At 48.5% G+C, this 15,661-nt stretch overlaps 1 protein-coding gene across 1 annotated transcript in view; it reads left to right on the top strand.

Annotated features, from left to right (window-relative positions):
- Window positions 1-15,661, top strand: part of LOC144597719 (serine/threonine-protein kinase PAK 4-like) — a 47,405-nt gene that overhangs the window by 20,716 nt on the left and 11,028 nt on the right. The window contains exons 4-5 of the mRNA XM_078407250.1: window positions 5,238-5,657; window positions 6,803-6,936. Coding sequence (XP_078263376.1) covers window positions 5,238-5,657; window positions 6,803-6,936 — 554 coding nt within the window. The remainder of the gene's footprint in view (window positions 1-5,237; window positions 5,658-6,802; window positions 6,937-15,661) is intronic.

Raw genomic sequence — 15,661 nt, 5'->3', positions numbered from 1 at the left:
TCCATCCAGTGATTTTGGCCTCCACTGCCCTCTGTGGCAGAGAATTCCACAAATTCACAACTCTCTGGGTGAAAAAGTTCCTTCTCACCTCAGTTTTAAATGGCCTCCCCTTTATTCTAAGACTGTGGCCCCTGGTTCTGGACTCCCCCAACATTGGGAACATTTTTCCTGCATCTAGCTTGTCCAGTCGTTTTAAAATTTTATAAGTTTCTATAAGATCCCCTCTCATCCTTCTAAACTCCAGTGAATACAAGCCTGGTCTTTTCAATCTTTCCTCATAGGACAGTCCTGCCATCCCAGGGATCAAGCTCATGAAGCTACGCCGCACTGCCTCAATTACAAAGGATGTCCTTCCTCAAATTAGGAGATCAAAATTGCACACAATACTCCAGATGTGGTTTTACCAGGGCCCTATACAATTGCAGAAGGTCCTCTTTACTCCTGTACTGAAATCCTCTCTGAAAAGATACTGATAAAGATACTTATACTGAAAAGAAATGTACTTTTGATTGATTGAAAGATATAGCTTGGAAGCAAGCCCTTCAGCCCACTGAGTCCACGTTGACCATTGATTATCCGTTCACAATAGCACTATGTTATCCCACTCCATACACACAAGGGGCAAATCACAGAGGCCAATTAACCTACAGACCCGCACGCCTTTTGAACGTGGGAGGAAACTGATGCATGCAGTCACAGGGAGAACATGCAAACTCCACATAGACATCAAGATTGAACCCGGGTCTCTGGCACTGTGAGGTAACAATTCTACCAGCTGTGTCATTGTGCCATCCAAATTGGGTGGGGAATTAAAATATTAATATAAGGTATCGTGAAATGTGACTATAAAATATTAATATTGCTATTGAGGGCGTGCAGCGTAGGTTTACTAGGTTAATCCCCGGGATGTCGGGACTGTCATATGAGGAAAGATTGGAAAGACTGGGCTTGTATTCACGGGAATGTAGAAGGATGAGAGGGGATCTTATAGAAACGTGTAAAATTATAAAAGGACTGGACAAGTTAGATGCAGGGAACATGTTCCCAATGTTGGGGGAGTCCAGAACAAGGGGCCACAGTTTAAGAATAAGGGGTAGGCCATTTAGAACTGAGATGAGGAAAAACTTTTTCAGTCAGAGAGTTGTGAATCTGTGGAATTCTCTGCCTCAGAAGGCAGTGGAGGCCAATTCTCTGATTGCATTCAAGAGAGAGCTAGATAGAGCTCTTAAGGATAGCGGAGTCAGGGGGTATGGGGAGAAGGCAGGAACGGGGTACTGATTGAGAATGATCAGCCATGATCACATTGAATGGCGGTGCTGGCTCGAAGGGCCGAATGGCCTCCTCCTGCACCTATTGTCTATTGTCTAAAGTGATAGGCTTTAACAAATGAAGTAAAACGTTGTGAGAGGCACAGGTCAAACGTTTGGGGAGGTTATTCCAGTGCTTGATGTTGGGGTGGGGAATGAGGTTGCAGAAGAGAGAAGAATGCAAAGGATGCAAGCCATGCTGGGAGGTTGCAGGACTGGAGGTGGTTGCAGAGCAAGGCTACGGAGCAGAGGGATGTGAATCGTAATGTTAAGGCCTCAGCAGACCAGAAACCATTGGAGGACAACAGGTGACAGAAAATAAGATGGGAGTTAGGCCGGAGATAGAAAGGAGATACGATATGATAGAACTTTATTTATGTGTAGAAAGGAACTGCAGATGCTGGTTTAAGTCGAAGACAGACACAAAATGCTGGAGTAACTCAGCGGGACAGGCAGCATCTCTGGAGAGAAGGGATGGGATTTCCCCCAGGAGTAGGGTTGCCAACTTCCTTACTCTCAAATAAGGGACAAAGGATGACGTCACCGCCCGGCGCCCCACGTGACTTCACCCAGCCTGCGGCCACGTGCTCCTGCTCCACTAATGGCGGCCGCCCGGGACGGGAGGCGGGTTGCTACGCAATCTCCGTTCGGCATCTCCCGGGCCTACACTGTCCGGGCCTACAGTGTCCGGGCCTACAGTGTCCGGGCCTACAGTGTCCGGGCCTACAGTGTCCGGGCTTACAGTGTCCGGGCCTACAGTGTCCGGACTTACAGTGTCCGGGCCTACAGCACAGTCCGGGCCTATTACGGGACAAGGGCGGTCCCATACGGGACAAACCAATTTAGCCCAATATACGGGATGTCCAGGCTAATAGCTACCCAGGAGGGAAATTGGTCTGCCAACAGTCATAAAACTCAACAAGGTACATGAAACATTAAATTAAAGTGATGAGTGGAATAGTGAAAGGCCTGGATAGATTGGATGTGGAGAGGATGTTTCCATTAGTCAAGTCAAGTTTATTTCAAGTGGGAGAGTTAAGGACGAGAGGTCTTAGCCTCAGAATTAAAGTACGTTCCTTTAGGAAGGAGATGAGGAGGTATTTCTTTCGTCAGAGGGTGGTGAATCTGTGGAATTCTTTGCCACAGACGGCTGTGGAGGCCAAGTCAGTGGACATTTTTAAGGCTGAGATAGATAGATTCTTGATTAGTACAGGTGTCAGGGGTTATCGGGAGAAGGCAGGAGAATGGGGTTGAGTGGGAGAGATAGATCAGCCATGACTATCTGTAAGGCAGTAGCTCTACCGCTGCACCACCCTCTGCAGTGGTTCAATTTGAAGGCTGTAATCAGCTTCGGGCAGTGGGAATTCCAATACATCAGCAGATCCAGCAGGTTATTGGACCAATGTCAGCCTTTTCTATCCCAGTCATTCCCCTTTCTCCTCGCCCATGCAGGTGAGAGGATACTGAAGCTTAAATGGGCACACCAAGAACAGCTTTTCCCCCTCTGTTGTCAGGCTTCTGAACAGTCCTTCCAGGGTCTTGACCCGAAGTGTCCCCCATTCCTTCTCTCCCGAGATGCTGCCTGCCCCGCTGAGGCACTCCAGCATTTTGTGTCTACCAACAATCTGATTCATCTCTATTCTATTGGGACATTGGACTTTGTCTGTGAAAATGTGCAGGAAGGAACTGCAGATGCTGGTTTAAACCGAAGATAGACACAAAATGCTGGAGTAACTCAGCGGGACAGTCAGCATCTCTGGAGAGAAGGAATGGGTGACGTTTCGGGTCGGTCTGAAGAAGGGTCTCGACCCAAAATGTTACCCATTCCTTCTCTCCTGAGATGCTGCCTGACCTGCTGAGTTACTCCAGCATTTTGTGAAATAAATACCTTCGATTTGTACCAGCATCTGCAGTTATTTTCTTACAGTACTTACGTAGGGCTTGATTGTACACCGATGAGCCAAAACATTATGACCACTGACAGGTGAAGTGAAAAACATTGATTATCTTGTTACAATGGCACGTGTCAAGGGGTGGGATATATTAGGCAGCAAGTGAACAGTCAGTTCTTGAAGTTGATGTGTTGGATGCAGGAGAAATGGGCAGGTGTAAAGACCTGAGCAACTTTGACAAGGGCCAAATTGTTACGGCCAGACGACTGGGTCAGAGCATCTGTGAAACGGCAAGGCTTGTGGGGTGCTCCCGGTCAGCAGTGGTGAGTACCTACCGACAGTGGTCCGAGGAGCTATAAACCACAAACCGGCAACAGACAGGGTGTTGGATGCCCAAGGCTCATTGATGCGCGAGGGCATTAAGGATGCGCGAGGATTAAATGGAAACATCAGCAAAAGTAACATTAGCAAGAAGAAAGCCAATGGAATGTTGGCCTTCATAACAAGAGGAGTTGAGTATAGGAGCAAAGAGGCCTTCGGAAGTTGTACAGGGCCCAAGTGAGACCGCACCTGGAGTACTGTGTGCAGTATTGTCTCCAAATTTGAGGAAGGATATTCTTGCTATTGAGGGCGTGCAGCGTAGGTTCACTAGGTTAATTCCAGGAATGGCGGGACTGTCGTATTTTGAAAGACTGGGGCGACTAGGCTTGTATACACTGGAATTTAGAAGGATGAGAGGGGATCTTATTGAAACATATAATATTATTAAGGGATTGGACACGTTAGAGGCAGGAAACATGTTCCCAATGTTGGGGGAGTCCAGAACCAGGGGCCACAGTTTAAGAATAAGGGGTAGGCCATTTAGAACGGAGATGAGGAAAAACTTTTTCAGTCAGAGAGTTGTGAATCTGTGGAATTCTCTGCCTCAGAACAAAAATGGAACATTTACCTCACCAATGCTCCTTGATCAGGGTTTGCTTCCAGGACTAGGTAACGCAGCTCATGACACACGCATGACACAGTCCACACTGAGTAATGAGGTGCTCATACCTGTGTGTTACTTTCTTCAGTCCTTGTGTAATTGTCCCACCACAGGCATGAAACGGGGGGGGGGGGGGTGAAAAGACCATGAGTCACTGCAGACACCTGGGATGATCCTCCACAACCAGCGTCCAAATAAGGAAGAAATCCTTTCCAAGGAAGGAGATCTCCCATTGTCTCGACGAAAAAGTCAAATGAACATGGCAGTGGACTCAAACACCAAACTACAGTGGCGAAACCATCTGGGTCACACAACACAAAAGCGGTCCTTCGGCCTACCATGTGCTTGCTGATCTATACTAACCTATTTACCAGCATTTGGTCCAATAATTAATATTATTACCATTTTATTATTTTTTCTACTGCACAACTGCCAACAGCTGGGCTATCTGGTGCAGGAGTAGGCCATTCGGCCCTTCGAGCCAGCACCACCATTCAATCTGATCATGGCTGATCATTCTCAATCAGTACCCCGTTCCTGCCTTCTCCCCATACCCCCTGACTCCGCTATCCTTAAGAGCTCTATCTAGCTCTCTCTTGAATGCATTCAGAGAATTGGCCTCCACTGCCTTCTGAGGCAGAGAATTCCACAGATTCACAACTCTCTGACTGAAAAAGGTTTTTCCTCATCTCCGTTCTAAATGGCCTACCCCTTATTCTTAAACTGTGGCCCCTGGTTCTGGATTACACCGGTTTACACCGGTTTACACCGAAAGCAGACACAAAAAAGACAGAGTAACTCGGGCAGCATCTCTGATGACGGAAAAGGAGTAGGAAACGTCACCTATTCCATTTCTCTGGAGATGATGAGTTACTCCAGCTTTTTGTGTCCATCTGCACTGTTCTATGTTCTGTTCGTGTGCCCCTCAAACAAACGCCCAGGGTTCCAGAGGGTGGCGGGACACCGGTGGGGTTGGCTGTGTTGTTGGGGTCCCTCGGCGGGTGTTGCGGTGTTTTGCGGGGGAGCTGAGCACCTCTGTCTCTTCCGTCCGTCAAGGCAAACTACCAGTGCAGGAGGAATGGAGACATAACGCGGAGCCCGGAAGAACGCAAGAAGAGGGGGAGCAGAAAGAAGAAGCCTGAAGCTGCTCCAGCGAGGGAGAGCTTCAGCCGGGAAGTGCCGGGCCCGAGGGGAGGGGGTCCGCGCACATACAGCTCCCTTCAGCACAGCCCAGCCCCCGCGGAGCAGGGTCAGGCCGGGTCTAGCAGCATGGTCACCCACGGGCAGTTCAGGGCAGCCATGGTAACGGTGGTGGACCAGGCCGATCCCACGGAGCAGCTGGAGTCGTTCTGTAAAATCGGAGAGGGCTCCACGGGCATTGTGTGTGCGGCCACCGAGAGACTCACCGGACAAAGGGTGGCCGTGAAGATGATGGACCTGCGCACGCAACAGAGACGGGAGCTGCTGTTCAATGAGGTGAAGGCGGTGGGGGGGGGGGGAGGGGAGGGGACGGGGGGGTCTTTCTGCCTTGGGCTGGTCTGATGGGCAGATGAGGGGAGGGGCAGAGAGAGGGGTCACTGTGTTGGGGGGTCAATGAGAGGTGAACATGAGTGGGTTCAGGGGTTGCACAAGTGGGTCTGGGGGGAGGGAGCGATGGGAACGTCAGTGGGTTCACGGGTCTGTGGTTTGGGTTCAGGTAAAGGATGGGAGGGTAACTGATGGGGGACAGCGAGGGGCTTAATGGGCTTGTGGTCAGTGTCATTGGGTTCAGGTAAACGATGGGAGGGTCAGTGATGGAGGTCAACAAGAGGGGTCAGTGGGTTCAGAGGTCAGTGAGGGACGATCAACATGTATCAGGGGAACATGTTCCTTGAAGGTCGAGTCGCAGGTAGATATGGATGGCAAAAAGGCTTTTGGCACTTTGGCCTTCATCAGTCAGAGTATTGAGTATAGAAGTTGGGAGGTCATGTTGCAGTTGTATAAGACGTTGGTGAGACCGCATTTAGAATATTGTGTTCAGTTCTGGGCACCGTGTTATGGGAAAGATATTGTCAAGCTTGAAAGGGTTCAGAAAAGATTTACGAGGATGTTGCCAGGACTAGAGGGTGTGAGCTATAGGGAGAGGTTGAGTAGGCCGGGTCTCTATTCCATGGAGCGCAGGAGGATGAGGAGAGATCTTGTAGAGGTGTACAAAATCTTGAGAGGAATAGATCGGGTGGATGCACAGAGTCTTTTACCCAGAGTAGGGGAATCGAGGACATAGGTTCAAGGTGAAGGGGAAAAGATTTAATAGGAATCCGAAGAGTATTTTTTTCACACAGATGGTGGTGGGTGTATGGAACAAGCTGCCATAGGAGGTAGTTGACGCTGGGACTATCCCATCGTATAAGAAACAGGTGGACAGATACATGGATAGGATGGGTTTGGAGGGTTATGGACCAAGTGCAGGCAGGTGGGACTAGTGCAGCTGGGACATTGTTGGCCGGTGTGGGCGAGTTGGGCCGAAGGGCCTGTTTCCGCACGGTATCACTCTATGACTCTGTGACTCTATGTCAGTGGGGGGAGGGTTCTCTGGTTTTGTGGGGGCAGTCATTGAGTAGCTCTGTGTCCTGGTTTATCAGGTGGTGATTATGAGAGATTACCAGCACGAGCATGTGGTGAAGATGTACAGCAGCCACCTGGTGGACGACCAGCTGTGGGTGGTGATGGAGCTACTGCAGGGTGGATCCCTCACCGACATCATCCTACACACCAGGTAACCCTGCCCAGTCCACCTTGCACTACAACTGAATAGAGAACCGTCCTACTGAGCATTTTCATAAGGTCATAAGTGATCGGAGCAGAATTAGGCCATTCGGCCCACTCCGCCATTCAATCATGTATGATCCATCTCTCCCTCTTAACCACATTCTCCTGCCTTCTCCCCATAACCCTTGACACCCATACTGATCAAGAATCTATCTATCTCTGCCTTAAAAATATCCACTGATTTGGCCTTCACAGCCTTCAGTGGCAAAGATTTCTACAGATTCACCACCCACTGACTAAATAAATTCCTCCTCATCTTCTTCCAAAAGGAACGTCCTTTAATTCTGAGGCTATGACCTCTAGTCCTAGACTCTCCCACCAGTGGAAACATCCTCTCCACATCCACTCTATCTGGGCGGCACGGTAGCGCAGCGGTAGAGTTGCTGCTTTACAGCGAATGCAGCGCCGGAGACTCAGGTTCGATCCTGACTACGGGTGCTGCACTGTAAGGAGTTTGTACGTTCTCCCCGTGACCTGCGTGGGTTTTCTCCGAGATCTTCGGTTTCCTCCCACACTCCAAAGACGTACAGGTATGTAGGTTAATTGGCTGGGTAAATGTAAAAATTGTCCCTAGTGGGTGTAGGATAGTGTTAATGTGCGGGGATCGCTGGGCGGCACGGACTTGGAGGGCCGAAAAGGCCTGTTTCCGGCTGTAGATATATGATATGATATGATAAGCCTTTCACTATTCGGTAAGTTTCAATGAGGTCCCCTTTCATCCTTCTAAACTCCAGCGAGTACAGGCCCAGTGCTATCAAACGCTCATAATTTGTTAACCCACTCATTCCTGGGATCATTCTTAGAAACCTCTTCTAGACTCACCAGAGCCAGCACATCCTACCTCAGATTTGGTGTCCATAATTGCTGACGATGCTCCAAATGTGGCCTGACCAGTGCCTTATAGAGCCTCAGCATTACATCCCTCTTTTTGTATTCTAGCCCTCTTGAAATAAATGCCAGCATTGCGTTTGCCTTCCTTGCTGCCATTGTGGGGAGATGAATGTCTCTTGCGGAATTAAGAATCACTGTTTAAAACTAATGGGCTGCCCATTTCATGCACGTTTGAGATGGGGTTTTTTTTTCTCATTGGGGATGGTGAATCCTTAGGACTTTTCTCAGACTTAGAAAATTGTTGAGCAGGAGGGTGAATGGTAACCATTAGCAGTAAGGATGGAGACGTGGAGCTAAGATAGACACAAAAAACTGGAGTAACTCAGCGGGACAGGCAGCATCCCTGGAGAGAAGGAATTGGTGATGTTTCGGGTCGAGGCCCTTCTTTGGGCTGAGAGTCAGGGGAAAGGGAATTGAGAGATATAGACGGTGATATAGAGAGGTTCAGAACAAACTAGACAAAGTGGACCCGTTGGGCCCAAACCTCTCCTGCATTGGTGCAGCACCCCCCCCCCCCTCTCTCCTCAACCCCCCGTCCCCTCTCCCTTCTCTCCCACTCCCCCCCTCCCTCCTCTTCTCTCCCTCCCCTCCTTTTAAACTTTAAAATGTAAATAACTTAAAAAATATAACACCAATTTCATTACTTGCATTATCACTAAAGTGACAATGGTGAGTAAGATGGGCCTAAAATTGTCGCGCTATCGTGTACCGCTTTGGCTGATGTTCAGTCACAAACAAGATAACAAACGAGAGTTTTAGTATACAGATGAATGAAATGCAAAAAAAGTAACGATGATAAAGGAAACAGGCCATTGTTCATTGTGGCCTAGGTGAAATTGAGTTACAGACAATGAGGCTCAACAAGACGACTTTCAACCTGGTAGAATGACTTAGGTGGGGGTGAGATGGACAGAGAGGGGATGGAAGGGTTACTTGAAGTTAGAGAAATCAATATTAATACTGTTGGGTTGTAAGTTGCCCGAGAGAAATATGAGGTGCTGTTCCCACAATTTTTTTAGCCTCACTCTGACAGTGGAGGAAGCCCAGGACAGAAAGGTTAGGGTGGGAATGGGAGGCGGTTAAAGTGTTTGACAACCGGGAGATAAGGTAGGTCCAGGTGAACTGAGCAAAGGTGTTCAGTGGAACGATCGCCCAGGCTACAATTGGTCTCGCCGATGTACAGTATAAGAGTCCACACCTGGAACAACAGAGACAGTAGTTTAGTTTAGGGAGACAGCACGGAAACAGGCCCTTCGGCCCACCGAGTCCGCGCCGACCAGCGATCCCTGCACATTAACACTACCCTACACACACGAGGGACAATCTTTACATTTATACCAAGCCAATTAAACTACAAACCTGTACGTCTTTGGAGTGTGGGAGGAAACTGAAGATCTCGGAGGAAACCCACGCAGGTCACGGGGAGAACGTACAAACTCTGTACAGACAGCACCCGTAGTCGGGATCGAACCCGGGTCTCCGGCGCTGCAAGCGCTGTGAGGCAGCAACTCTACCGCTGTGCCACCGTGACCGTTGGAGAATGGTGCAAGTGAATAAGATGGAGCTAATTGATTTCAGTGAGTTATTGATTCCTAATTGCCATAACTCAGATGGTGCGTATAACAGTGGCCTGCGGGTCTTATGCAAAAGGTTTGCTGGAATTGTGTGAGTACGTGGTGAATTGCCAGGTGTGTGTGTGTGTGTGTGTGTATGTGTGTGTGCGTGTGTGTGTGTGTGTGTGTGTGTCTGTGTGTGTCTGTGTGTGGCTGTATGTCTGTATGTCTGCATGTCTGTATTGTGGACTGTGAGACTGGACAGCTTCAATTCCCATGAAGAAGAAGCCTTGCTCTATCTTGGGGAATCTACCACAGGAAGGTTGTAGACACAAAACCGAGGCAGAATATTTTTAAACATCAGATTGGGAGGTGTTCATGATGAAAGCATGCCGATGTCACTGAGTCAAATAGTCATAGAGACATACAGCAACGAAAGAGGCCCTTCGACCCGACCTGCATGCCAACCAATGTGCCCCATCTAAGTTAGTCGCATGTGCCCGCGTTTGGCCCATATCCCTTTAAACCTTTCTTATCAATGTTCCTGTTCAAGTGTCTTTTCAATGCAATTATCGCACCTGCCTCAACAGCCGTCTCTGGCAACTGCTTCCATACGCCCTGTGCGTGATAAAATTGCCACTCAGGTTCCTGTTAAATCCTGATGCAGAGCACACTGACTCCTAGAATGGTGACAGGACTGTGGAGGCTATTCAGCCCTTCCAGTTCTTGCTGGGTCTCTGAAAGGGGAATGTATTATTTCCATTGGCACTTGTCCCATTCATCTGTAAACTGTGATTGAATCTGCCATCTGCACCAGGCAAGGCCATGCACAGTCCATTCACTGTATAAAACTGGCATGTATCGTGTTGCGTTTTGCAAATCACATTGAATCCAAGCAGCCTATTCCCCTTCCCCTTCTACGTGTAGACACAGTTCCCATCCTGTGGTGCAGGAAGGATGGATGGTAATCGAGTTTCATTGTACCTTAATTGGTACACGTGACAATGAACAGACCTTTCACCTTGGAACTGCAGATGCTGGTTTAAACCGAAGATAGACACAAAATGCTGGAGTAACTGGGCGGGACAGGCAGCATCTCTGGAGAGAAGGGATGGGCCCTTTGATGCTGCTTGGCCCGCTGATTTACTGTGGCAATTTGTGTCCCGCCCTGTTCCCTTTTGAAAGCACAAACACATTTGCATCCACCACATTTTTGGCAATGTGTTGTAGGTCAAACGGTTTAAATTTCACGTTTGTGTGTGCGTGTGCGCACGCGTGTGTGTGCGTGTGCGCGTGCGTGTGTGTGCATGTGCGCGTGTGTGTATGCGTGTGCGCGTGTGTGTGAGCACAGAACAAGGCTGCTTTCCACCCTCTCAGTCTCCACAACTAGCAGGGCTGTGAGGAGCATAAAGATATATGCCTTCCCCCTCCTCTCTAGATTCTTGACTAGTACGGGTGTCAGGGGTTTTGTGGAGGAGGCAGGAGAATGGGGTTGAGGGGGAGAGATAGATCAGCCATGGTTGAATGGCGGAGTAGACTTGATGGACCGAATGGCCTAATTCTGGTCCAATCACTTATGACCTGTAAACATCCCGTCCCTCAGCTTTGTGCTAGTGAAGGCAGGCACCCACTTCTTCCTCACACTATCATTTGTACAGAAGGTACCAAGGCCGATGGTCTTGCTCTGGGCTTGTGGTCAGGTGGCCTTCCTTCCAAGAGCAGGTTTCCCACACGCAGTAGGTTTGACATTACTGTTTGCCATTTACAAGCGTGTTTAGTTTAGATTAGAGATACTGCGCGGGAACAGGCCCTTTGGCCCACTGAGTCTGTGCCGCCCAGCGATCCCCGCACGTTAACACTATCCTACACACACCAGGGACAATTGTTACATTTATACCAAGTCAATTAACCTACAAACCTGCACGTCTTTGGAGTGTGGATCTTGGATCTTGGAGGAAACCCACGCAGGTCACGGGGAGAACGTACAAACTCCGTACAGACAGCACCCGTAGTCAGGATTGAACGCCAGCGCTGTAAGGCAGCAACTCTACCGCTGTGCCACCGTGCCGCCCGTTTGACTCCATGGCCAAATCTGTTTGTTTACATTCACAGTTCTTGACTGCAGATGGATAGATAGCTGTGTAAAACAAACTACTGGACTAACTTGTGTAGGATAAGAACTGCAGATGCTGGTTTAAATCGAAGGTAGGCACAAAATGCTGGAGTAACTCAGCGGGACAGGCAGCATCTCTGGAGAGAAGGAATGGGCGACGTTTCGGGTCAGGCAGCATCTGCAGTGCAGTCTCTTGTGTCTCTGTTGATAGATGTACCAGATTGTTGATTGAGCAGTCACAGTCTGTTTCCCTGTATAATCAGCATTGTGGCATTTACAAGTACAAATGGAATGGGCTGACTCTGCAGAAAAGCAGATGCATTGCTTTGAGAACAGGTCCATCCAAGACCGCAAGAACTCACAGTGAATTGTGGACGCAACCCAGACCATCACACAAATTTCCTCCCTTCCCTGGACTCCCTTTACACCTCACGCTGCCCCAGCAGCACAATCAAGGACGAGTCGCACCCTGGCCACTCCCTCTTCTCCCCTCTCCCATCAGGCAAAAGGCATAGAAGTGTGAAAACACACACCTCCAGATTCAGGGACAGTTTCTTCCCAGCTGTTATCAGGAAACGGAATCATCCTACCACAAACAGAGAGCAGTGCTGAACTACTATCTACCTCATTGGTGACCCTCGGACTATCATTGATCGAATTTTACTGGCTTTACCTTGCTCTAAACGTTATTCCCTTATCATGCATCTGAAACACTGGCTCGATTGTAATCATGCATCAATAGACAATAGACAATAGGTGAAGGAGTAGGGGAAAAGCAAAGAGTGGGGATAAATGGGTCCCTTTCGGAATGGCAGGCAGTGACCAGTGGGGTACCGCAAGGTTCGGTGCTGGGACCCCAGCTATTTACGATATACATTAATGACTTAGACGAAGGGATTAAAAGTACCATTAGCAAATTTGCAGATGATACTAAGTTGGGGGGTAGTGTGAATTGTGAGGAAGATGCAATAAGGCTGCAGGGTGACTTGGACAGGTTGTGTGAGTGGGCGGATACATGGCAGATGCAGTTTAATGTAGATAAGTGTGAGGTTATTCACTTTGGAAGTAAGAATAGAAAGGCAGATTATTATCTGAATGGTGTCAAGTTAGGAGGAGGGGGAGTTCAACGAGATCTGGGTGTCCTAGTGCATCAGTCAATGAAAGGAAGCATGCAGGTACAGCAGGCAGTGAAGAAAGCCAATGGAATGTTGGCCTTCGTAACAAGAGGAGTTGAGTATAGGAGCAAAGAGGTCCTTCTACAGTTGTACCGGGCCCTGATGAGACCGCACCTGGAGTACTGTGTGCAGTTTTGGTCTCCAAATTTGAGGAAGGATATTCTTGCTATGGAGGGCGTGCAGCGTAGGTTCACTAGGTTAATTCCCGGAATGGCGGGGCTGTCGTATGTTGAAAGGCTGGAGCGATTGGGCTTGCATACACTGGAATTTAGAAGGATGAGGGGGGATCTTATTGAAACATATAAGATAATTAGGGGATTGGACACATTAGAGGCAGATAACATGTTCCCAATGTTGGGGGAGTCCAGAACAAGGGGCCACAGTTTAAGAATAAGGGGTAGGCCATTTAGAACGGAGATGAGGAAGAACTTTTTCAGTCAGAGGGTGGTGAAGGTGTGGAATTCTCTGCCTCAGAAGGCAGTGGAGGCCAGTTCGTTGGATGCTTTCAAGAGAGAGCTGGATAGAGCTCTTAAGGATAGCGGAGTGAGGGGGTATGGGGAGAAGGCAGGAACGGGGTACTGATGGAGAGTGATCAGCCATGATCGCATTGAATGGCGGTGCTGGCTCGAAGGGCTGAATGGCCTACTCCTGCACCTATTGTCTATTGTCTATTGTCTATTGTCATTCGGCCCTTTGAGCCAGCACCACCATTCAATGTGATCATGGCTGATCATTCTCAATCAGTACCCCGTTCCTGCCTTCTCCCCATACCCCCTGACTCCGCTATCCTTAAGAGCTCTATCTAGCTCTCTCTTGAATGCATTCAGAGAATTGGCCTCCACTGCCTTCTGAGGCAGAGAATTCCACAGATTCACAACTCTCTGACTGAAAAAGTTTTTCCTCATCTCCGTTCTAAATGGCCTACCCCTTATTCTTAAACTGTGGCCCCTGGTTCTGGACTCCCCCAACATTGGGAACATGTTTCCTGCCTCTAACGTGTCCAACCCCTTAATAATCTTATACGTTTCGATAAGATCCCCTCTCATCCTTCTAAATTCCAGTGTATACAAGCCTAGCCGTCTTTCCGCTGGCTGGCTGGCATGCACCAAAAGCTTTCCACTGTACCTCACTGTACCACACGTGACAACAAAGGGGCTTGTGAGTGCTGGTACAAGATTCCCAAAAAGTTCATTTTTAAGTTGAATAGGTAGGAAGGAAGTCAAATTCAATGCCAGCATTTATATCGAGGTCTGGAATACAAAAACAGAGATGTAATGTTGAGGCTCTGTAAGGCGTTGGTCAGGCCGCATTTGGAGTATTGTGAGCAAATTTGGGCCCCATTAATGAGGAAGGATGTGCTGGCTCTAGAGAGGGTCCAGAGGAGGTTTACAAGAATGATCCCAGGAATGAGTGGGTTAACATACGATGAGCGTTTGACAGCACTGGGCCTCGACTCGCTGGAGTTTAGAAGGTTGAGGGGGGACCTCATTGAAACTTACAGAATAATGAAAGGAGTAGATAGAGTGGATGTGGAAAGGATGTTTCCACTGGTGGGAGAGTCTAGGACCAGAGGTCACAGCCTCAGAATTAAAGGGCGCTCTTTTAGAAAGGAGGTGAGGAGGAACTTCTTTAGTCAGAGGGTAGTTAATCTGTGGAACTCATTGCCACAGAGGGCTGTGGAGGCCAAGTCAGGGGATGTTTTTAAGGCAGAGATAGACAAACTCTTGATTAGAACAGTGTCAAAGTGTCAAGGGTTATGGGGAGAAGGCAGGAGAATGGGATTAGGTGGCAGAGATCAGCCATGATTGAATGGCGGAGTGGACTCGATGGGCTGAATGGCCTAATTCTACTCCTATAACTTGTGTACTTGTGAAACTAAACTGGAACTGAACTGAACTGAGTTTTCAAAGCTTCAGGGTCTTAGATATTGTGACCTCAATGGGCCCAAAATAATTGAGCTCCACTACTTGCTGCCTTGCAGCAAACGTAATTTAATATGTAACTTTGTAATGTTGAACATGAACATGAAAATGACCATCGTGGGAGCACTGTGTGGTTTTGATCATTTCAATATAGAAAAGATGTTGGCGCAGCGGTAGAGCTACAGCCTTGCAGCGCCAGAGACCCCGGTTCGATCCCGACTACGGGCGCTGTCTGCACGGAGTTTGTACGTTCTCCCCGTGACCTGCGTGAATCTTTCTCCGAGATCTTCGGTTTCCTCCCGCACTCCAAAGACGTAGAGGTTTGTAGGTTAATTGGCTTGGTGTAAAAGTAAAATTGTCCCTAGTGTGTGTAGGGTAGTGTTAGTGTGTGGGTATGGCTGGTCGGCACCGACCCGGTGGGCCGAAGGGCCTGTTTCCGCGCTGTATCTCTAAACTAAGCTAAATGTTGATACAGCACAGCTGATAGATTCACAGTCTTTGGAGACGTAGCAAATTCTAGCTGTTGAATTGAGAGTGAGTGAGTTATCTGATGAATAACTTATTTTCAACTGAAAATTAATTGGAAAAATAGCAGGGCACATTGCTTGGTGCTGGGGAACTGAAGCTTCTGACAGGTTGGGTCTTTATTCTTTGGAGCGTAGAAGGTTGAGGGGGGACTTGATAGAGGTTTTTAAAATTTTGAGAGGGACGGACAGAGTTGACGTGGGTAGGCTTTTCCCTTTGAGAGTGGGGAAGATTCCAACAAGGGGACATAGCTTCAGAATTGAGGGACAAAAGTTTAGGGGTAACATGAGGGGTAACTTCTTTACTCAGAGGGTGGTGGCTGTATGGAATGGGCTTCCGGTGGAAGTGGTGGAGGCAGGCTCGATTTTATTATTTAAGAGTAAATTGGATAGGTATATGGATAAGAGGGGATTAGAGGGTTATGGTCTGAGTGCAGGTAGATGAGACTAGGTCAGGGCGAATGGTCGGCGTGGACTGGAAGGGCCGAACGGGC

The sequence above is a fragment of the Rhinoraja longicauda genome, chromosome 10, assembly GCF_053455715.1.
Source record: "Rhinoraja longicauda isolate Sanriku21f chromosome 10, sRhiLon1.1, whole genome shotgun sequence".
NCBI lineage: Eukaryota > Metazoa > Chordata > Chondrichthyes > Rajiformes > Arhynchobatidae > Rhinoraja > Rhinoraja longicauda.
This window is presented reverse-complemented; position numbering and strand designations above follow the sequence as displayed.